The 22,656-nt window shown below is 43.6% G+C and overlaps 1 protein-coding gene across 6 annotated transcripts in view; it reads right to left on the bottom strand.

The window, feature by feature from the left end:
- ADGRL3 (adhesion G protein-coupled receptor L3) overlaps nt 1–22,656 on the bottom strand; it is a 509,447-nt gene that overhangs the window by 139,853 nt on the left and 346,938 nt on the right. For 5 of the 6 annotated variants that reach the window (XM_082759666.1, XM_082759667.1, XM_082759662.1 and 2 more), the window contains one exon: nt 1,897–1,977. The exons of the other annotated variant lie outside the window; for it this stretch is intronic. In XM_082759666.1, coding sequence (XP_082615792.1) covers nt 1,897–1,977 — 81 coding nt within the window. The remainder of the gene's footprint in view (nt 1–1,896; nt 1,978–22,656) is intronic. 6 annotated transcript variants of the gene reach the window in all.

Here is a 22,656-nt window from a genome sequence, read left to right as displayed (position 1 = left end):
ACACCCTAGTAGATTTGGGGTGCTAAGGCTGGAAACGAGTCAGCAGATGCATAAAGAGATGTACATGCCCCTGGGCCGAAAGAAAGCCTTGCTCTTCCCTGGGAGACAGTACCAATTACCACATTTTTAAGACTCCCCACAGTCACCAGCTAATGGATTGATGTCCTCAGAGCCGGCTGCCTCCCTGGCCTTCTCCTGTTAAATTATACAAGGGATTCAAGTCCTTCTTCCAGTATGTGGCAGCAGTAATACCACTCCTTCCACTCTAAGCAGTCCTTTCTTTAAGATGTCTCAGCTGGAGTGGGGGATGCCCCACTGAAAGCAGCTAATGCAGCCATTTATGTTGAATAAACTCTATTTCACCTTCTCTTCAAGTGCTGCAACTGTTCTGCCTGACACACTTTGCCCTGTTCCTGGTGGCAGGAGCATCCATCTCACAGAGGTAGCTATGCCCTTGTGAACGGCAGGCTACTAAAAATTTTTGTTAGTCTTTAGCTCTTTTACCTTGGAGAAAGCAAGGCATGGCATCATCTTTGCTGCTGTTTCATCGTCCTTGAGTCTTTCACAGACTGCTTCAGACCCCGCGGCAAAGATTTACATTGACCTATTCTAAGTAAGCTCTGAATCATCACATTCTACCTCAAAAAAGTTTTTAGTGAGAAGGTGCTGGATGTCCCACCTGTCTCTGCATCACTGAAGTGCTCTGCTAAAAAATTTAAAGCAAATTTTTTAAAGCAAATTTTATCACAAACCCGGAGGTTTTCCAAGTGGCTTGGAAGTTGACAATCTCAAGCGCACGTGTTGAATCTCAGGGTAACTCACCCCAAGTTGAATGGAGGTGGTGGACTGCCAGGAGACTGTGTATGACCAGCCTCAGTCGTGACAAGCCCAGCTTTGGAGAGAGGACTGTGAATCTGGCAACCTCACGCCCAAGCTCTGCCACCCAGCACATGGTTCTACCCAGATTAATCTTGCATTCATGTATTTTTCAACCACGAGCACTTAGAGAAACATACACATACACAAACTTACTCACAGCTTTACAGCACGGGAGCACGATAGCAACACCACTACAAAATCTGTACCCCTCCTGCCACTGCAGCACCATTCATACACACTTGTGGAGCTGATGAAGAAATCTCACCACGTGCATCTTCACGTGGCAGTATGAATGCATACTCTGGGTCCAAGCCTGTTTTCCCCAGGCCACGGGGCAAACAGTGAGGGTTCATCACTCCACAGACAGCTGAAGATCCTTCAGATCAGACTGGGAGATCAAAGGCTCACATTCACACCACTTGATTTTTACCACTTAGCAGAGGCACCTATGCAGGGCTTCTGTGGATTCAATGCACATATATTAGCTGCTAGCGTTGCTCCCAAGGGCAATCAAGTGACTTAGAACTGGAGTCAACCTCTGCAGTGGACACGTCTCTACGAACTTGAGAAAAAACCTTATGCAATGTCAATGTGGATTGAATCCAGACCCAAACCGCTGCACAACTCCTTTTGTGCCTTCAGTCGCCTGAAGGCAGCTGAAATCTGCTTTTCTACATCCTGCCACCAGCCCCCTTTCCCTGAGCAATACCATTAGGAAGGAAATGAGAAAGACAGAGGGCAGGAGCTAAAGTACACATCTCCCTGCAGAAGTAAAGTAGTGAGGAGAGCAATGTGGCTTGTGAAACAGATGGCATATTTAAAGCTACATAATGCGGCACATGGGACATGGTCTTCTCTCATACAACTGTCCAAGAGGAATTAATTTGTTCCCGAGAGTGTCCTTGGATGGAGCATGGTAACTTTGCCGTGGAGGCTCTATGAACAAATGAATGAAATACGCTCGTGACTATGGCTCTTTGGCGATGCATGTGCATGGAGACTGCTTCACTGACTCACCCTTGGATGGCGGTCGCTCCAGATCCGAATCGAGGTGGATCGGTGGGGCAATATAGGAAACTTGCCCGTGGTGAGCCTGCCCTGTGGACAAATAAGTGTTTTAGTGGCACTGTTTCCTGCAGAGGTCTACCAGGGCTATAATTCAACAGACAATATTTTTATGGCATGGGACTCTGAATAGGTCTGCAAGTAGTTTTTCCAATGCATGGTTTTCACCTTTGTTGACATTCAAAACAAAGATGAACTTCCATTTTGTGGAAAGTGATCATTTTTTGTGATCAGAAGTTGAAAACACTCCCATTTCTTTTGCTTTTTCCTTGCAGATACGGGTAGCTATTCAGAACTGAAGTTATACCTGCTTCACCGCTACCATGTACATTTTGCACAGCGTTCTCTTAAGAGGCCATATGCCACAGAAGACAAGCAAATTCACTCAAGCCCATTCAATCTGTTAATCTTACTCTAAGAGGGAAGCAAATACTTCTGTATCGCAACAATTCGTGAAGGACGTATGGCATGAAGTATAACTGCATCTGTTTGTCCCACCTGCAGGTACGGGTTTGTGGAGCTTGGCATTGCTTTCATCTGAGTGGAAGCTTTTCAGTTCCCAACACTGCTGTGCAGTTTCCCAGTTGCTAAAGACCCAATTCTTCTCCAGTAATTTGGAGGTGACTATATCAAGAAACTTTTATTTATAATAAAAACATGTTGTTGTAATTCATGTATTTACTGTAACGATTTACAGGGTTATTAATCTCTTTTTCTAAACACGGAAAGTTAATGACACATAGATTACGATAACAGCTAGAGTAACCTTCCTGTTTCAAGTAATATTCGTGCTGCAATAAAAGCAGTTGATTCCTCTTATGAGGCACATTCCAAATAATTAATACGGCTCCCTGTTGACACTTGCTGTTGTTGCTCCAAGCCATTTCCAAGCTAGCGTCACAGGCAGTGGAGCAGTGGTACAGTCTTCAGGCTTCTTTGTAATGACATCCAGGAATACCACGAGCACAGTATGCTGGTGCACATAATATGTTGAAAGCATCTCCTCAAGGGGATAAAATATTAATGGCAAAGGGGAGAAAAAAAAAAAAAAACACAACAGAAGTGTGTCTGAATGGAGGGGATATATTTACTGCTTTACACTGAGCCTGACTTAGATAATTTGCATTATTAGTAGCCATTACAACAACTGGACGCTATTCAGGTTTAAAATCTACTGACACATCATAAATTCTGTCTTTGCTTTTAAGTGCTTTAACATGGGAAACCTGCTTCAGGCAAACCCATATCTAATAACGAGTTACTCTGGTTTCCCCTTCTTGTTTACATGTTAAAAATCCATTTGATGTCATTACTGAATGCAAGTTATCATCTAATAGCTGCTCAGTTCTGCAGTGGAAATAGGTAGATGGTCTCCTCTCACGCCAAGCTGCTCAATGAGCAGAACTGGTGCCCTTCTAACTATGGGACAGGCTCCCCATTTGCTGCATCACAGATACAACTGAAATGCAAAACAGCTGAGGTTGGAAGGGACTTCTGGAAATTACAGTTTGTGCCCATTGTTTCTTCTCCTGTCACTGGATGCCTCTGAGAAGAATATGGTTTTGTATTCTTTATTCCCTATCACCCCACTCCCATCATGTACTTATGGACATCAATAACATTCCCCTGGACCGTGTCTTCTCCAGGCAGAACAGCTCCAGCTCTCTCAGCTTCTCCCCACAGATCTTCAGTCATCTCTGTGGCCCTTTGCTGGACTGGCTCCAGTAAGTCATAGAATCACAGAATCATTATGGTTGGAAAAGTCCTCCAAGATCATCTGGTCCAACCATCGCCCTACTATCGCCCAATGTCACCCACCAAACCGTGTCCCCAAGCACCACGTCCAACCTTTCCTTGAACACCCCCAGGGACGGTGACTCCACCACCTCCCTGGGCAACCCATCCCAGTGCCTGACTGCTCTTTCTGAGCAGAAATGTCTCCTCATTTCCAACCTAAACCTCCCCTGGCACAACTTGAGGTCATTCCCTCTAGTCCTATCACTGGTTACCTGTGAGAAGAGGCTGACACCCAGCTCCCCACACCTTCCTTTCAGGTAGTTGCAGAGAGCAATAAGGTCTCCCCTGAGCCTCCTTTTCTCCAGACTAAACAAACTCAGTTCCCTCAGCTGCTCCTCCCTGTCTCTCTTCTGCTGCTAAACCCAGAAAGAGACTCAGCACCCAGGTGTAGCCTCACCAATACTGAGCAGAGGGACAGGATCATCACCCTTAATCTGCAGGCAATGCTCTGCCTAATGCAGCCCAGGACACTGGTACCCTTTTTTGCCCCTTGGGCACATCTCTAGCACATTGCTAGTGATCCAAAACAGAAAGAAAGAAAAAAAAAGAAAAAAAAAAAATAATAAATCTGCAAGTTTGGAGGGCTAGGCTGGAGTAAAGATACACACACAGTATAAAAGACTACAGAACATCTGTAAGTTTAGACATTCATTATGATTCAGTAATAACTAAGGAAGTTTATGAATGTTTTATAAAAGCTTTTACCTAATATGGAGGAAGCGGTAGCATCAAATGATTACATGTGATAAATGAAACAAGTTGCAGAAAGCTTTTATCTACTTGCTGCTGATAAAAAACACTCTGATCCCAAAAATATCAAACTTGACTCCTGTTAGACTGTATATTTCTCACAATATTAATAAATCAAATTTTGGGTTTTAATACTCTCTATAAAAAAGCAATGCATACAATTGCTGTACTTCATTTTCTGGGCATGAATGCCAACTTAGTTTCCCTTCAGACTCATTATAGCTTTTCCCTAAGAGAAAAAAAAAGCTCTCCACTGTTATCTATGGCCACAATTATATGCTCAGGTTCAAGATCCTTTGCAAACCTTCTTGTTCATCAATAGAAACATATATTTTTTCTTTGATTTCACTATTACTTGCAATAGCTACACCTGAGTGGGTGGAGGGAAGGGAGGCAAGGCAGGTAGGCTGGAGGAAGCCCCAGCAATGGGATCACTGAACAAATACACAGAGGGAACTGAGTCAGGGAATCAAACTTGAGTATCAAAGTATGGTTCTTCTGGCTTTAGCAGTATTAAAAGTTTTGTTAATGACTCAGTTAAAACCCCCAACTTTGTCCAGTGAAACCGTGCAAGATTTTGAGGCTGATACCACTGATGCAGCTCAAGACAGACTGACAGGACAGGTTTGCCAAATGATGCCAACCCCTGTCCATTTCATATGAGTTTAGCAGTTCTAGGTGCTTACTTCAAGCCTCAGATTTAGGACTGAGTGACTCCAGACAACCTCCCCTTTCCAGTTCCAGCTACCACAAACACTTGGAAAGGGGAATGAGAAAATATTTTTTTTTTTTTTTAAAGAGGTGGGGGGGAGAAGGCGGGCAGAAACTCTCAACATCTCCCTCTCCAAATCCCCCAGTCCTTCTGGTGTTTGCATGTGTTTGGTCTGTGCTGCCAACCTCACAGCACCGGGAGGTGGGATGTGGGCCTCCATTGCCCACGTAACCATCTCTCAGTGTATCAAGCTTTGATGTATACCTGCACATCTATTGCTCCACCTCCACAAACCTATCCGATCGAGTCTTCAAGAGCGTGAAATGCTGCCCACAAGCTAACCAACACTGGGCTGTTGTTCAGGTACCCAGCCCTATGGGAGAGGCAATGGCTGGCGTCAGGCCCTCCCCAAATTTTACAGAACACTCTAAAAATAACTGCACCTCTTTAAATAAGTGACCCACTTTTTAGACATTAAAAAAAAAAAAAAAAAAAAAAAGGAGAAAAAAAGCCTGTTTCTAACAAAATACCAAAGGTCAAGATGTCTCCATTTCTGATGGAAAGTTGGGCATGCCTTGTATTATAACAGCTTGCACGGCCCTCTCCAAATCCCACTCTGACTATAACCATCTGGTGTTTCTGCAGCCGGCTCTCAGGTAAAAAAGTAAACAGCAATCAAATGTAATCATCAAAGTAATGCGTGATGAAGTTGCCAATTTTGTATCTAATCACTTCAGTCGGGCTCCGCTTCCCTCACTCCTCTTGCTCGCAAGGCCCAGCCACCGCCATGGCGGCGGCCTCCTCAGGAAGGCGGGCACTGAGGGCTCAGTGCTACAACGGTTCAGTCCCTGTCTGCTGTTTTTTTTTTTTTGTATTTTCTCTTTTTTTCTGTGTATCATGCTGTAAGGATTCAAGCCTGGCCAGTGCTGCATAAACATCACAACCACCTTCTTTGCCAGCAGCTTCGTGCTCTCACCCGCACGTCAAGTCAGTCAGCAAACCCCGGCTCCGCTCCCTCCCACTGCGGCACAGACCCTCAGGCAACGCAGAGCAAATACCGAATTTGACGTGGGCAGCCACAAACGCCCTGCCTTCCTTCTTTCCACCCACACTGCCTCCCTCAGCAAAGATAGGGAGCAACCACAGCAGGCAGGCCAAATGCACGTGCTGTGGCAACGGGATGTTTGGTAGCTTCAGTTTTGGGAAAGAATCATAGAATCATAAAAGCTTGGAAAAGATCTCCAAGATCATCTGGTCCAACCATCACCCTACCACCAACATCACGCACTAAACCATGTCCTCAAGCACCACATCCAACCTCTTCTTGAACACCCCCAGGGACGGTGACTCCACCACCTCCCTGGGCAACCCATCCAATTGCCTGACTGCTCTTTCTGAGAAGATATGTCTCCTCATTTCCAACCTGAACCTCCCCTGGTGCAACTTGAGGCCATTCTCTCTATTTCTATCACTAGTTATCTGTGAGAAGAGGCTGACACCCAGCTCCCCACACCTTCCGAAATTTCATGTAGCTGTAGGGAGCAATGAGGTCTCCCCTGAGCCTCCTCTTCTCCAGACTGAACAACCCCAGTTCCCTCAGCCACTCATCATAGGACTTGTGCTCCAGAAGTATAGACATGGCCTGGAAAGTCCACCTGGTGCCATGGCCTCCCTCATGAAAAGGCAACAGAGGAGATGTTTGTGGATTAGAAGGAGCACCTGGCTTTTCAGGTCTTATACATGAGAGATGCAGCACATCTTAAAAAGCCAGTAACTTACAAGAAAAAAGACGCCATTTTGTGAGGACTGTGGGAAACAGAATAGCATGCATGGCTTGAGGGATTTTTTTTAAGGGATCTGAATGCTTACAGACACAAAATAAACATTGACACATCTTCAAAAATCTGGCCTTAAATAATTTAGCCTACAGATTTTTGTGACAAAATTACAAAAGAAAATCTGCAAATGCATGAACTAAAAAAAAAAAAAAATAGCAATAGAGCAGTCTCATCCATTTATCTATTAAAAACTCTTCCCCCTGGTTGTTTTTGGAAACATAGCCACCACTTGTAGCATGTAACAGTGCAGAACTCCCTTCTGACCCTATTCCAAGTTTCCAGTGCCTGGTTATCTCAATGTTATCTCTACTGTCCCCATCCAGGGGAGATCACTGCAACACATTTCTTTGCTGTCACGTCAGACTGTATCACTTGCTTGTTTTTCTACCCATTTTCCATCCTCTTTTGGTATATTTTCTCCTTCCACTGACTCCCTTCTGTTCTTGAGATCCTTCTTAGACAGTCTAGCTAGCATTTCACCCAGAGCATTTCATTTAATGTTGTGCCTGTACCTCTCACAACTCACTGCTCCCTTGCACTGCCTCTCCTATGCCCCTTGCTTTCAGCACCTCTGAATACAGCCACCTCTGTGGACTGAACTCTTCATTCTGTTTATCCATCCACTAACGAGTAAGTTAATAACCGTGAAACTGCACATCGATTCCTGAGACTTTGATTTCAGTTCTTCTCCTCATTTTTTTTTTATAATAATGGGATGGGCACACACCACTTAACATACATATTCTAAGAAAAAGTCTCAGAAAAGACACCAGCAATTTTAATAAAATCATTACATATAAAGTTTAATTTACATGCTACAGCTCCCTCCTTTCCCTCTGCTCCTCTCCCCCTCCAGTTGAACATTTCCATTTTCAAAAGCAATCTAGTTTGTCTGGTGTGATTGATCTGATCTGTAAAAAACAACATCACTTTTTGACCACATTTCTGTAATCCTCTGTTAACAGGATTTTTTTTTTAAATTTAATTTATAATCTAGATGAAGACTACATTCACTTTGTTGGATTGCAATTTCCAGGATCATCACTCTCGTTCTCTTTAATTTCCAAAATTAGTACATTTTTCTTGTCATTTTTTCTCCAGTCATGGGTCTTTTTGAACTGCATAATATGTATGCATATATAAAAACATATGGAAAGAGAAATTAAAGAGCTGGTAGGTTTGCTAACAAACTCTTCTGACATGCCATTAAACAAATTTCATTCAGACCTATTACTCTGCATATATTCAGGCTTCTCCCAGCAGCCTTTTTACTGCCTTTCATCAATGACTATCTTTGCAAAACATCATTTCTTCACTGCCCACCCTTTTCCATTTTGCATTAAAAGCTTTCTTTTTAAATAAAGCTTTTATAAAGCCATTCCCTACCTCAGAAATGTCAGAGTTAGCACTGATTCTGTCCACCGCTTCATTTATTCACGGACTTTTATGGGGTTGCTCTCTTTCATCTGTACATCTCTCTTTCATCTTTCATTGCCCTTTTAAATCCTTAAGGTTGTTGTAACTCATCTACTCCCTCTTCTTCTCTCTCTCCCAGGATTATTTCTTCGTCCTCCCCTTGAAGCCTTGCACACTTCCGAATACAAGAAAACTTCTTTTCCAAAGAGTGCTCTCTGAGTACCTTAGCTCTGCTCATTTGCCATTTTACCTCTTTTATTTCATACTAGGAGTGATTGCAAGCTTAAAGCAACTGCAAAGGGAAAAGTATGGTATCCGTGAGCAAAGCTGTGTCCAGGTGCAATGCCTGTGGGAAGGGCAGGACTGCTAGAAGCAGCTCTGAAACGAGGAGGATGGGTTCCATGGCACCATGGTCATAGGGTGGGCAGCCTGTTTGGGCACATGAAATCTGCATTGATACATGAATTTCACTGCTCTGCATTCCAAAGACAGGAAAACCCATGAGGAATCAGTTTGCAGAAGAGGAGAAGGTCGGTTCTCATCTCCCTGTAGGAAGCTGTGCCTGAGTTCCCCAGTACCAACCAGAGGAACCTGCAAGCACAGCCACAGGGCTGTTAAATGCAAAAACAAACAAACAAACAAAAAAAAACCACCTTGGAGTTAAGGAAGAAACCTTGATAAAAAAGGCAGGGAGAGAGGAGTGAGTTGGGAAGACGTTTGGCTAAGTCCCTGCTATACATGCATCTCATGTTTTAAAGTGAATGCAAATCCACGAACAGCGCCTGACAACGTATTTGTGTGAGTGGAAAGCATGATAAAATGGGCTAATCTCTTCCAAGAATGTACTATTCCTGTTTTGAATCTGTCACAATAAACAACACCCTTAACCATGGGGGAAAGGAAATCAAAACAGCGTTTTTTGATGACCAAACTGTTCCTCTTTTGACAGCCATTACACAGGAGGATCTATGCTAGCCAAATTTCTAGGAATGCTTTGCAACTTAGACTTGAACTATATACAAAGATAAGGACAAGAATAATGCCAGAGGAATGGATTAAAGCCTGACTGTTACAGCAGCTGAAGCAACTGGAGACTTTTCACTAGTGGCAGCTGCACACTTTCAAATGAGCTTTTGGGACTCCGAAACTCAAGCCCCATCTGAAGTCAGAGGTAAGGATGCTTCTTCAGGTCATACTGAGATTCTTCCCTATGCCATGCAAACATTGCAATTTGTGTTTTGTGTTTAGATGAATCTCACCCCTCAGTTAGAGGCTTAAAACACTGGCTGTAGCAGGGCCTAGACTCCAGGGATGCTGCGTAGACTCCAGCAAATGACCCAGAATTTACTCTGCAGTATAAGAACCTGGTATACGACAGAGGAAGAGGAAAAAAATGTCAGGAAATATTTCACATATTATAATTGAGTAATGTTAAATAATTCCTGTCTTCCCCACATACAGAAGAACGTGGAGGAAGGCCCTCTCCAGGTCTGGCTTTCCCCAGAGCCTGGGGCAGGGAGCTGACCTGCAGGGCTGTGCATTTTCTAAGATGTGCTCCCCAAAAGCTTGCCCAGCAGGCTGAAAGAAAGATGACACATCATATTACCCTTCTCCTTCCAGATGTGTTCATCGTGCTATGAAACATGATTTATCACTCACCTGCACTGGAAACCAGGGAGGGGAGAGTGCAGACGAGACTGAGGGATTTGGAGCAATGCAGTGCTCAGAGCCCTGGAGGAGACGATCGATGTCCATAAGCAAGGACTGTCCAGAGCGGCTTTAGCAGTGGCAAACACAGCGAAGCCCCAGGAGGTTGTCTTGGCCACCTCTCAAAGATTTAATCTGATATGAAGAGCTCTGTGCCAGCTCTTGCTGTCCGAAATTCCTCTCCTTTCCCAAAAGTCAAACAGGAAGCTTTCAACCGCCTTAGTGGGCTGTGGACCAAGTCCAGCAAATTCTGCCCCAGATGGGACTGAAAAGACTTGGGACAGAGAAGTTTGGAAGAGGGGAAACCCAGCCAAAGCCATCCAGTCCATCTCCTGCAGAGGCAAAATAGTTCCTTATGTTGTTTTGAAAGGTGCCTCCTCGAGGCTGCCCATTGCTTCCTCCAAGACACCGATCTACAGATCCTGCTGTCATGATTACACCTTTGTTCTCCCTGTCTTTGGGGAGGGATTCTGCTGCCTTCCTGCCTGTTTCTGCCTTATTTTCTACCGTTTCTTGTTGTTTTTCCCCACCAGTATTTCTTTAGCCCTGCACTTTGTTGCTGTGCTCTCAATAACGCTCGCATTTCTTCCCTCTCTCACCTCCATGAGCTGGGTGTTATTAAACAAGGGTGCAGCTTCGCATCATAGCTAGCCCATTTAACAGTGGTCTCCCTTCTCTCAGGACACTGCCGTGCATTACCACCCCCCTGTCACAGCAGATCTGGCAACTAATGCAAGCAGCGAGCAAGCTAGAGCTGATCTGATGGAAAACGACCCACCGAAAGCAGTAATTACTGGTTTTCAGCTGGATCAATGAGCACCACCAATTCAGTCTGCCACGGCAGCAGCGCCAGATCCGATAAAACATGAAAGAGCCAGGGCTGGGGGGGCGACGGGGACAGCTCTCAGTCTCGGTGTAACATAAAACCACACCTGGGAACAGCAGCAGCGTTGTGTCTAGATGCCCCTCTGTTCCCACACAAGGCTCTCCCCTCGCCCCAGGAGACTCCCACCAGTTGCATCCTTTCTTTGCCACCTTTCAGACAGCTTTCAATCCACCTGCCGGGACAATTTAGAGAGCTACATCTCACAGCTCCAGGTCAAAGGTTCTCGTGAAAGCCACCTGCATTACAGCACGCTCACTCCTTGCATATTGAGCTGGGGACACAGCCCTGTCTTTCGGTTAGCTGGGCAGCTGTTGTTAGTGCAGGAAGGGGAGCAGTGGGGAAGAGGAGAAATCAGGCAGCGCTTCTTGCTATGTTGAGCTTGAATTTCCGTGGCAAAGCATCCAGGGGAGGCTGTCAGAGAAATCAGCTGAGATGCTGGATTACATGGTAGGAGACACATTTGAAGCAGACAGGTAGGTATGTGACTCACCAGCACAGGGATGGTAATTGAAGTGTCTTGTGGTTTCAAACAGTGTGAGATGCAGTCCAAGAATTTGTCACTCTTGCTTTCTTCCATTTGTGACAGCCTGTAGCAGATGTCCACTCCAATATGCTTTTGTTTTCTAGTCTGTATGTCTTTGCATAGCCGGCATGCTCTCCATCCCCATGTCATACCTCCCTGATCCTGCCTATACCTCTGCTGTGATCCTCTCTCCCACTGTCACCTCCTGAGGAGGTGAGCCCTTAGTTTTTGCTCACCTTCTACATCAGACAAGCCTCTCTCCAGGAACTCATGCCTACAGCCTCCAGGAACCAATATAAACATGCAGCCCTGCTACCACAGCTCCTTACATGCAACCTCTCATCTTGCTTAATGACCTGCATCCTCCACTGCCACCAAACCACACACCACAAACTTTAACTCTTATCTTCCACAGATTTCAGACGTGCTTTCTGTGACCAGTCCTGCATCGCGACTGTGGCCCAAATGGGACTGTCAGACAATAAGGAGTTACAAGGGTCTTCCTCATTACGGTATTTTTATCAACTTCTATCATTAAAGAAGTGCACGAAGATGAGTAATTTGTTTTCCAAGTGGGTCCGTGCACCCTAACTTCATTAATCACTTCTTTTGATCTCCTACAGAAGCTTTGAGATGAGCAGCACAGCCTGCCTGCCTCTGTTGCCAGCTTATTGCCAAGCTCGAGCTAAGCTAAGGTGCAAAAAGTTCCTGCAAGAGGGGATGTACTTAACCCTAAAGCAAGCGATCAGACAGTAAGAGAGATCAATACGAGGTTATTTGGTAAAGAAATGAAAGGAGGATGGATGTTTTCTCTGTGAATTTAAACAACAGTAATCTAATCCACCTGATTTCTTTTCTTTTCTTTTCTTTTCTTTTCTTTTCTTTTCTTTTCTTTTCTTTTCTTTTCTTTTCTTTTCTTTTCTTTTCTTTTCTTTTCTTTTCTTTTCTTTTCTTTTCGAGATAATATAAGGTATGGCTCAGCATGAAGGACATGGCTGCCTGTAGAGAGATTTTGACAACTCCCCTCTGAGTGCTAAAATGCTGTCAGCTGAAAAACTGAGCTGTTTGGGCAAATTGATCCAACTCTGACAGACTTCCTCTCTGTTTTCATGTTTTCTCTCTCAATCAAAAACCTTCTAAAAAAGCGAGGTTTTCAGTCCTATTTTAGAGAAGCGGAAGAAGAGAAGAGATCGCCTACCTTTGAGGCACTGCTCTTTAACCTGGGTGGATGGACAAACCCACGAGAGGAAGAGGAAGGTCTCAAAAATCATTTGCAGCTCCCCAGTCGAGATGTCACACACAGGAAGAGGATCTGAATACAAGGGCTTCTCCAACTTTCAAATATCAGCTGTGTACGGCCTTTCTGGCTACCAGTTGATAGATTTTGCAGGTAGATGGTGACAGCACAGGAAGCAGAGCTTTTAGGCCTGAGTTTATCTCAAATGCCAGTAACACGCAAGCAGCTGGAGCAACTGCCCAAAGAAAGCCTCACTGAGGTTTTTTCAGTAATCATCAGGAATCATCTCCCCCTTCCTCAGCCCAAAGAAAATGAAATCTAAGCATTTTTAAGCCTGGTCCCTAGCTGTGAATATATCTGTAACCTTTCCGCATCAGTGACAATTTTGAATACAATTTTTGATGGTCAAATCCTGGGAGCACTCTTACCACTTTATAGCAAAGATTAAGCGTGCTGCTGTCACAGTCAGTAAAAGAGCATCTTTTTATATTGCCTCAACTGGCAACTCTGGAAATCTCTAGTCCTCTAAGGTGAAGCAGGGCCAAGCAGCCTGAAAGCGTCTTGCACAGACAACTTGGGGCTGCACTTTTTTTGCACTCTTTTCACCTTTGCGTATAACAGAGCTTTGCAATTTGACTTCTAACTTGCTATTTGGGAGCTTCTGCACAGTTTTTCTAGCCAGCTATCAAAGCACGTTGATTTTTATTTCTCTTTCCACTTTCCTCACCTGCTGTCAACTCTGCTAAAGGAAACCACGCTCAATGTGACCGATTTTAAAAATAATTTTTAGAAGTTATTTTAAAAGACCTGTGCAGCAGAGTTGCTGATTTATATGTTCAAGTAAATGTAAAGTTTGTGGTGTAAGAATTTTGGTGAAGCCCACTATGGACCCCATAAACATCATTACGCCCCTTTCCATTGCCTCACAAAGCCAGCAATGACACGGGAGGTTTCACCATCTGTTCCTGCCATCCTGCACTTGCTTCCTTCCAGACAGCCAGGGACCGAGGAGTTTGCAATGGGTCACAAAGTGCACAAACCCACCAATATAGCTCTGTGCAGAACATAGGTCCATATATTCAACATCACTCTACAAGCAAGATGTTTCGTACAAGATCAAAAATATACATATCTCTCTCTATGTATGTATTACTAGTAGGTATTCTGTATTTTAAATGCAAACCCTAACTCATTTCATCCAGGTCTCTAGATTATTCTTTTCTTAGTTCCCACAATGTTACTGTAAGGCCTCTGGATGACAGTTTTGATTACAATTCTGCACATTTCCTCAAATAAAACAATCTCGATTGGTACTTGTTGAATAATACATACTAATTCCAGCCCGAGCTTCCTTCACACTGTATGAGCCATGCTGGATGTCTGTCCTCTTCACAAGCAGTAGCTGGATCTACAAGGGCACTGCTCTGTGGTACTTGCACTGGGACAAGAGTCTTGAGGCTGCCAAATTTCCTGATCCATTGATCTCTCTGTGCACACGGAGGGGGAAGAGCCATGCTACATGGTTTCTGATGCACCTGTCTGGCCCAAAGAAGGATTACAGGAAAAATACAGCATGACTGAAAATGAGGTGATGGAGTCTGAGGAGTACACCCAAAAGATGGTGAGTTTCAGCCCATATGAAGACTCTTTCAGCTCCTTCTGCCTTAGGCTCCTAGTCTTTGCTGTGAAAGATGCTCCTTAAAAATTAAGAGAACTTTAGTTCTGAATATGCAGCAGGCAACAGTCAATTTGTCCTTAGTCATATACTCCATCACCTCTGAAACACCACCCAACAGCGAGAAAAAATGATATATACTTTTAAATTATCTTAGGGGTACAACCCCTTAGTTGCTTTAATGAATGGATAGATTTACATGCCCGTATGCTGGTGCTGACCACCATCTCAAGCTAAATTTCCTCTAACAGCCTCACCTTTGACCTTGCATTTGTGTCTCTTAAACAGTCTTCTGATCAAAGAACTGACAAATGGAAGCTTCAATTCCCTGGCCAAACTGGCAGCTGTCAGTGACACGAAGCTCTTTCCTCACCCTCTCCTGACCTGAGCAAAGAAGAAATGCCAGTATTTCTGAATAGCTGTCCCAATGACGTGGGAATAAAAACCCACTCTCAATAATATTGGCCATTCCAGCTCTGATAGTCACAATAGATTTGGTTTTAAGTAGCAGTGGCTAAATGGCTCACTCAGTGGCTACTAGAGCAAGAATTATGTGTACATAATGTACACATAAAGCTCCTTCTCACAGGAGATTTCTTTGTGTGGGAGCTCAATCTTCCATTGTCCATCCCTCCAGGGATGATTTAAGGGTTTTCTGCTCAAGTTACTGGATTTGAGGAATCACGCTGTTGTTATTTCCAGGAAATTCAAACCAAGGCAAAAACGGACAGAAAATAGTGGGGGAAAAAATTCCCTAAACAAACCAAAGAAACACCTGACACATCTATGCACAGCACAAGACTTGCTTGCCTTCACTGAAGGTTGGAGATCCTGGCATTCAATCCCAGATCACTATAATCAGGGAGCTTTTAATTCTCAAGAAGCCAGCCAAAAATCTCCAATTCGTTTCACGTAGATGAGAGGCCGGATTGCAAAGTGTCCATTACTTGATGCAAAGGTGGCTTTTTGCTCAGGACAAGCAGAGGTTTAAAATACCAGGAGATTTTATTAAGGGATGAGATCAGGAGAAAGGAGCGATCACAAGAAAAACCAGAGGGGAACAAAATACCTGTGCTATTGAGGGTAGATGCCTACATCTTCTGCTTTATGAGCTGGATGAGCAGGGAAGCAGGTTTTCCCTGGATACCTCAGTCACGCTGACTGCAAAGGTTACAAATGACTGGAACAAGCTTAGAGCTCCCGGGACAAACAGAAAAGAAAAAAAAAAAAAGGAAAAAATAAAGAAAAAGAAAAAGCCTAATGCCTAGGTTTATCAGGAGCTTGAAATGACATTGCTCAAAAGCTGGTGCTCATAAGACATTTCACTGTTAACCTCTGGCATAAAAGTCTGGAGAGCCACCCCCTAAATTTTAAGATTATTCTAAGATTATATCCTAGGACGTTTAAGCAAAATGCAAATAAAACTCACAAGAAACAAGAATTATTATGTATCTAGGCTTTTCTTTACCATGTCCCAGATCTTTGTGAACTGTATTTTAAAGCATTTTTTCCGCTTAGAAATGCAAGAAGACTTCTGTATTTTTAAACAAAACTGAAAATGCCATGAATACCATGATCACAGATGCTGAGGGTCTCAAAAAAAAAAAAAAATCATCACTGAGCTCAGCGATGCTGTCACTAGAAATGACGGTCCTGGGATTTAACTCCAGAGACCCAAATGTCCTACCAGCTCCACTGGGAATATCGTCTCCCCCATAAGGAGATGGTAAGTTGGGAACTGGAACTTCTCTAAACAGCCAAAGTGTCTGGGCAGCTCAGGTCTGCAGAAATTTGTGGCGTCACGAATTACAGCCATACATTTTTGCTATTCAAGGCCTATACCAGACATGTGCACAAAAACAGTGAGACGGCCTGAACTGTTCAGTGAGAGAAATCATATTTGAAACAGCAGGTCAGGTTTTGATCAAACTGGCAATTAGGAAAGCAAGGAGCAACATGCCCTGGGGTTGCAGAGATGGTAAGCTGGTTGGACAAACCTTCAGGTGGTGCAACCAGCTGCATGGTCTTCATCCATGCTGACCTGCCTCGTTTGCCAGCAGGCTTCTTTAGAAGGGGCAGCTGGGAAAAAGGAAGAGATCAGGAGAGGAGCAGATACCTGGCATTATGCTCTGAAGCTGGTAAGGATCTTAAATCCTGTTTATGAAGTTTGGCACCACTCAACAAACTGATGCATCTTCACCATTTTGATTTTCACCATTTTGATTTCCACCATTCAGAGGACAAAGGAAACCAGCAATTTTATCATAATCCCCAAAAGTTAATGATTATCTACTAAAATTTCATCAGTCTCATCTACAGTGACCTCCCATTGAGTAGAAGGTCTCCAGCATGAAGAAAAGAGGGTCAGCTGAGGTCAGCGGTCCTACTACTCAAACTTTAGCTAAGAAAATTGTCGTAGACAAATAAAGCCATTGAAAACATCAGAGCTGATCAGTATGTACCACCAGAGGATGGGCTGCTGTCAGGTAGAGATTGTGTAGGCACGCTTTGATGTCAACAAACCCTTTTTGATCTGGTCCGTGTCTCCCAATTTCAGACCAAAGGTCCAGAATTCAATTTAAAATACTATCAATACCGCGCTAACGTGGACAGAAAGGAGTACACGATAAGCTTAGCACGGAGTGCAATGAAATGAGAAAATATCACGACCATCTGAGGATGCAAAATATGACTTAGCTGGAATCTCAACGAGCACCCAAGCATCCAGGAGATGCTGTGGTTGAACGAGGGCCCTGCGATGTCAAGACGCAGAGTAAGCTCGTGCTGCTAGGAAAGGACTGTGCACCCTTCACGTCAGTGAAACAACTACAGAATAAAAAGGTCCATATTCACAGTTAGCTCTGCTGGCCACCTCCCTCTCAGGCCTCCACTCCTGGCATTGTGTGTTTTCAGCCCCATTATGCACGTTTCGGCTCCCCTTGCTGGCTCCTTGTTAGTGCGGGGCACCCGACCATCACAAACCCTGGCACACGCAGCATCCCCTGCTAAATGCCAGCCCCAAGCCTGAAGCCGAATCTCAGCCTTTGCATCTAGCAACACAGAGGAAATATGCAGATCTGTCTTAGTATGTAATTAAACACTGGACAGTGCTGGTTAACTCAAGATACCGAATGCAGCTGGGGTGGAACATGAAGGTTTGCTCCCTGCGCAGACTTCACGTGCTGATTTTTATATACACAAAAATGTCACCAGCAGGCACAGCTGTATCTTCCTAACGCGAGATTTATGAAGGTAAAAGATTCTATTGCAGAATTGCAAATAAATAAATCATCCAGTAATTCACTTGGCATGCTCACTTCTTTTGCCCCAGAGCAAAATCCAGGACACGACTGATCTTCTTACTGGGTGATCAACAAACTTCAACTCTCCCTGGCCAGTCCAGCAAGGACTGCCGAGATTTTCTGATGTTTGCCATCTGCATAGGAAAGTTACAAGCTACAGAAAAAGGCAGAGTATGAAAGAGTCACAAAATAGCTGTAGTGCCAGTTAGGAAGGTCAGGAAATACTCCTTGTAAGATCCTTTCTAGGTAGCTGAAACACATGGTTTCTCCGCTTGGTCTAAAAATGCACCTCGGTCCAGGGTGTAGGGCTCAAATCAATCACAAGTACAAGTGCTTTACATTGCTCTGGCAGGACTGAGGAGCCAAATGGGTGCTGGTCAGATAAACTTGCCCTCTGAAGGGAATTCTGACGTGCGAGCACCTATTTTTGTTACCTCGAACACAAAGCTAAAAGTTCTGAAGGAGCGCGGCTTTCAAAGGACACTGACTCAGAGGTCACCAAACCTTTCGGTTTCATAGAACTGATTTTTTTCCCCCCTTGGGTAATATTCAAATGTTCCACGCTAAACATAAAATTCAAATAATAAAAAAGAATAATTAACATTGCTGAAGGCAACGGTAGCATCCAAGTTGCTCGTTTTGATACTTTCCTGCCAAAAAAGGACAAGTGTCTGCCTGCAAAATATTTTGGTTTTGTATCAACGGGACATTTTCCAACATAAAAAAAAAAAAAAAATGTTCTAATGACAGTCCATTGGTGTGCTGTGGTCTAAATGTATATTTTTTTTATATTTAAGCCCCAGGGTGGTATAAAAAATCTTTAACCTTAATAGAGGAGGAGGCTGAAAGCAGCGGTGTCTCAGCTGTCCCCATTTGCCACCTGGCTGACTCTTCTCCTGCCGGTGAAATTCTGCCTCTGAATTTCCATCGGGCTGACGCTGTCTCCTCTTCACAGCTGTGCCTGTACTTGGCAACGCGAGAGGCCAACTCAAGAACCTCTGCTTAACAAGTCAAGAAAACATTACGGTGTCAGAGTTTGGACTGAAGTCATTGCTTCGCTACAAGCTGTAGGAAGATGTCCTGAGTACGAAAATCTGCCCATTCCCTCACTTGCTGCTTCGCTTTAGTTTGGGGTAAGCCTTTTGCCAGAGCATTTAATCTCACTGTTGGCCATCTGACATTATCCAACAGAGCCCAGGACTGTCGTTACTTTGCCACTTCATGCTAATCTCGCCCAGAAGACCCTGCAGGCAGGGAACTCGGTGAAGTGATGGAAATGCATCAATTCCCTATACAGTATCTGGAGTAACATGGGGAACCAAACAAATTAAGTAGGTCTGCATAGCACCTTGATGTCTGACTAAAGCCAGGGAATCCTACCGAATGCTTTTATCCATCAGAACACGTGCATTGCTTAGGGCAGCTTCATCCAAGAAGAAAAAATAATAATAAAAATAATAATAATAATTAAAAAAAACACCACCAAAAAAAAAAACAACTGTCTGTAAAGCTACCAAGTATGTCCCTGTCTTCCACGAGAATAAATGTATATTTAGTTAAATCACCTTGGCAACTGAGTCAACTTGCAAACCCTGTTTTTTCAAATCTATCTAATTAATGTGCAATTATCTATTTCTATATATACACGCGTATAGACGTGTCTCAGATGTGTACAACTTATTGTTGACAGTACTTCCTCCAGCAGCATTAGCTGCAGACTGGGCTATGCTCAGTGTCTGATTTCAGCTGCCGAGAGATGAAGCCTGAATACCAAACAGGCCCCAGAAAACATCTCAGAGACGCGGGGATGGCTTTGACCAGGCAAGGAAAAGGGCCCTCCAGATGCCTGTCCGAAAGAACTGTCCTGCTGAAGCAGCACAAAGTCTTCCCAGAAAAGACTTCAAGTCAGGTTCTTCGTCTCCTGAAATTCAGAAGCGGGGCTAACTTTGACCTTGAAGCACTGCTCATAAAAAAAAAAAGCAGTGGATTTCAGTAGACTACAAACCCAGGTATATAAAAGTCTGTAAAGACAAGATGATTTTTTTCCCTTAATGCTTTGGAATTGCCTGAAGATTTTTCTTCTCTAATAACTGGATCTATTTTTTTTCAGGCATTCAGTAGAACAATCTTTATGTTGTTAATAAACACATTTGTCTAATGAATATCTCTTGGTAATCTTGCCTGTAATTCAGGAAACCCAAGTGCAGCTGAGATAAAAATATGCACATACTAAAAGCTCAAATTGAAGAAAAAAAAATCAATTCAAAGTTAAATTACCCATCTTAAATTTCAGTATAAAGGCTACCAGAAATACCGAGTTCTTGAACTTCAATTAATCTTGAGCTATTAAGCCAGAATGGAAAAGGATTCTTCAGAGCCTCCAAAGGGGAGCTGCACAGAGCTCAGGCCAGCTCGTGGCTGGACGTCACTATCGCTTAAGTTACCATTCATGGCTCCACTGGGCTGTTTAACTCGTGCTTCTCTCAGACTCCTTTGGGTTTCTTTTCTTTTTTTTTTCTTTTTTTTTTTTTCCAGGCATCCGCGTGTGACTGCCTGCATGTGTGTGGTACACATTTTCCAGCTTCACTTCTCAGGGATTAATTGGCAGAAGTGCTTGTCATGGTTAAATAATTTTATTTAATTTGCACTGTGTGAAGATATTTGGGCAAAAGGGAAAAATAATTAAAATTTAATTACTTTTTTTTTCCCCCTTTATAATGAGAAACAGTTGCATTCCTTGGAGACTCGGTTAGGAATAGAACATCACTCATTTTTATTGTTAAATATGCAATTCAAAAAAAAAAAAATCATCAATCTCTTGTAGGAGAAGAGTGACGTGCAGCCAAGCCTAGAAAAGGTAAGACACATTTCCAGAATCAACAGCAGCTTAGGTTTATTAGGATGCTTTGGGGACAAGATTACATCAGCATCCCATTGAGAAATTTTTAGGGGACTTTCACACAGTTTCTAGGTAGATAAATGCATACACACAAACATACTTTTATGAAGGGCTCGGAGATGTCTCTCCAGGTAGTCACACCAGCTATGGGAAGTGCTGCCCCCAGTGACAGGTCAGAGGCTTTGCCACACGTGCTAAGAAATTTCATGAAACTGGACAACCTCTCATTTTTTCTAGTTTCGGGCCCATCTCAGGCATGAATACTTCCGATTAAAGAGCTCACCCCTTGCCAGCCACAAGCCTTGCATTTTCCCTGTCTCCCTGCTTGACCCCAACAGCTGCAGCCACTTTTGGCACGAAGACAACCTCTGCAGTAAGATTCACCCACAGAGATGCCACGTTGGCATCCTTGGCTGGTCCCAAGCTACATGGTAGTAGATAACCATCCAAATCACCCAGTGCATCTGCTCCCTCCAAAGCTCCTCACCTCCAAAAGAAGAAGAAACAAACTCCTCTAAGCTCCTCCAGCAGCACCACGATGCCAACCAGGTCTCTGCAACCCATGCACAGCAGCAAGACTTATGGTTAAACACAAGTCAGGAAGTTTCGGGTGAACCCCTGGTATGCACAAACCCAGGGTTGCTGTTTCAGCATCCACAAGGTTTCCAGGGGAGATGGATTAAAGAAATGCACGCTGCAATTTTTAACTTTTGCAAATTAAAATCGGCTTTCAAATTAGAGCATGGAGAGGACAGTAATGTCTCTGAAACTCAACCTTCACCATTTTTTATAGATCTAGATCTACTCTCTAAAGCAAATGCATTTGTCACTGATAAATGTCAACTAAATGTTGAGAGAAACCATTCCCCAAATCCTCACCCCAAGTCTGGAAGTAACAAGGAGGAGCAAATTCATTGCCACGCTTAAGGCCATGGATGGGCAATGCAATGGAGCATATGCTTACTGCCTTCCACCTCCAAACACAAGGCACCACCTTGTGCACCAGCTAGTCCCCCAGCCATTTAAGGGTCATTTTGGCTCGTTTGGATATATCTTTGGCTCCAGTTGATGCATCTGCTGCCAAATGCATTGGGGTGATGGCATTCAAACGTGCACGAGAGCACTGTGGTCCCAAATTTCGTTGTTAAGGGAGGAGAGGAGGAGTTGTGCAGCGCTCCTTGATAAATGCTCATTTTAATGTTTCTTCTTTCCAACAGAAAAGTGAGAAAGAGGGGGTAACACACCAGTTTTCACAGTGCTTAACGTAATGAAACCACAAGCCTAGATGAAGCCTCTTGCAGCTACTGCAGGTTTGGGGTGGCCAATAACCACAACGAAATGCCCAAAGGTGAAGCTTACGCAGAATATCACAAAATATGGTGTTAGAATGAAAAAATACATTGTTTATACAGTAATATCACAGCGTAACAAGTGAGACATTTTTTAGTGCAGCCAATTCATGATTTCATATTAAGGAAATGGCAACCTCTTTCCACCCGAATATGCTAATACAGGTTGACATGAAAAACCCAGTGTGACTCTGCCCGTGATATAATTTAATGGCCATTTCCCAAAGTGCTTCTTCTGTCCTCTGCGGTTCACTTCCCTGCCTCTCTTTTACTCAGTATAAATACAAGCTCCTTTAAAAAAAAAATAATCGGGGAAAACAAAAGGCAATAAAGCCGAAGCAACAACCAGAAAACCCATTTGGAACTAAATCTTCCAATACCTTATGGAAAAACTGCTGGAATGAGTTTTTGCCCTTTCCAATGGACAGATGTTCTCATCAACGAGAAAATTAGAACTTGATGACAAACTCTGAGGTTTAAATGTCACTCCCTACCACTCTGGTTCAAATAAAAATGGAAGTGGCATTAAGAGAGCAGTATGCAAGCACTGCAGACTGGTAATTTCTTCTAATTAAAAAACAGAGTTTACAGAAGCATTTAGTGACGCTCATCATAAAGAAC

The sequence above is a fragment of the Aythya marila genome, assembly GCF_965140915.1.
Source record: "Aythya marila genome assembly, chromosome: 4".
NCBI lineage: Eukaryota > Metazoa > Chordata > Aves > Anseriformes > Anatidae > Aythya > Aythya marila.
Note: the sequence above shows the minus strand (reverse complement) of the source record. Positions and strands in the feature narration are given on the sequence as shown.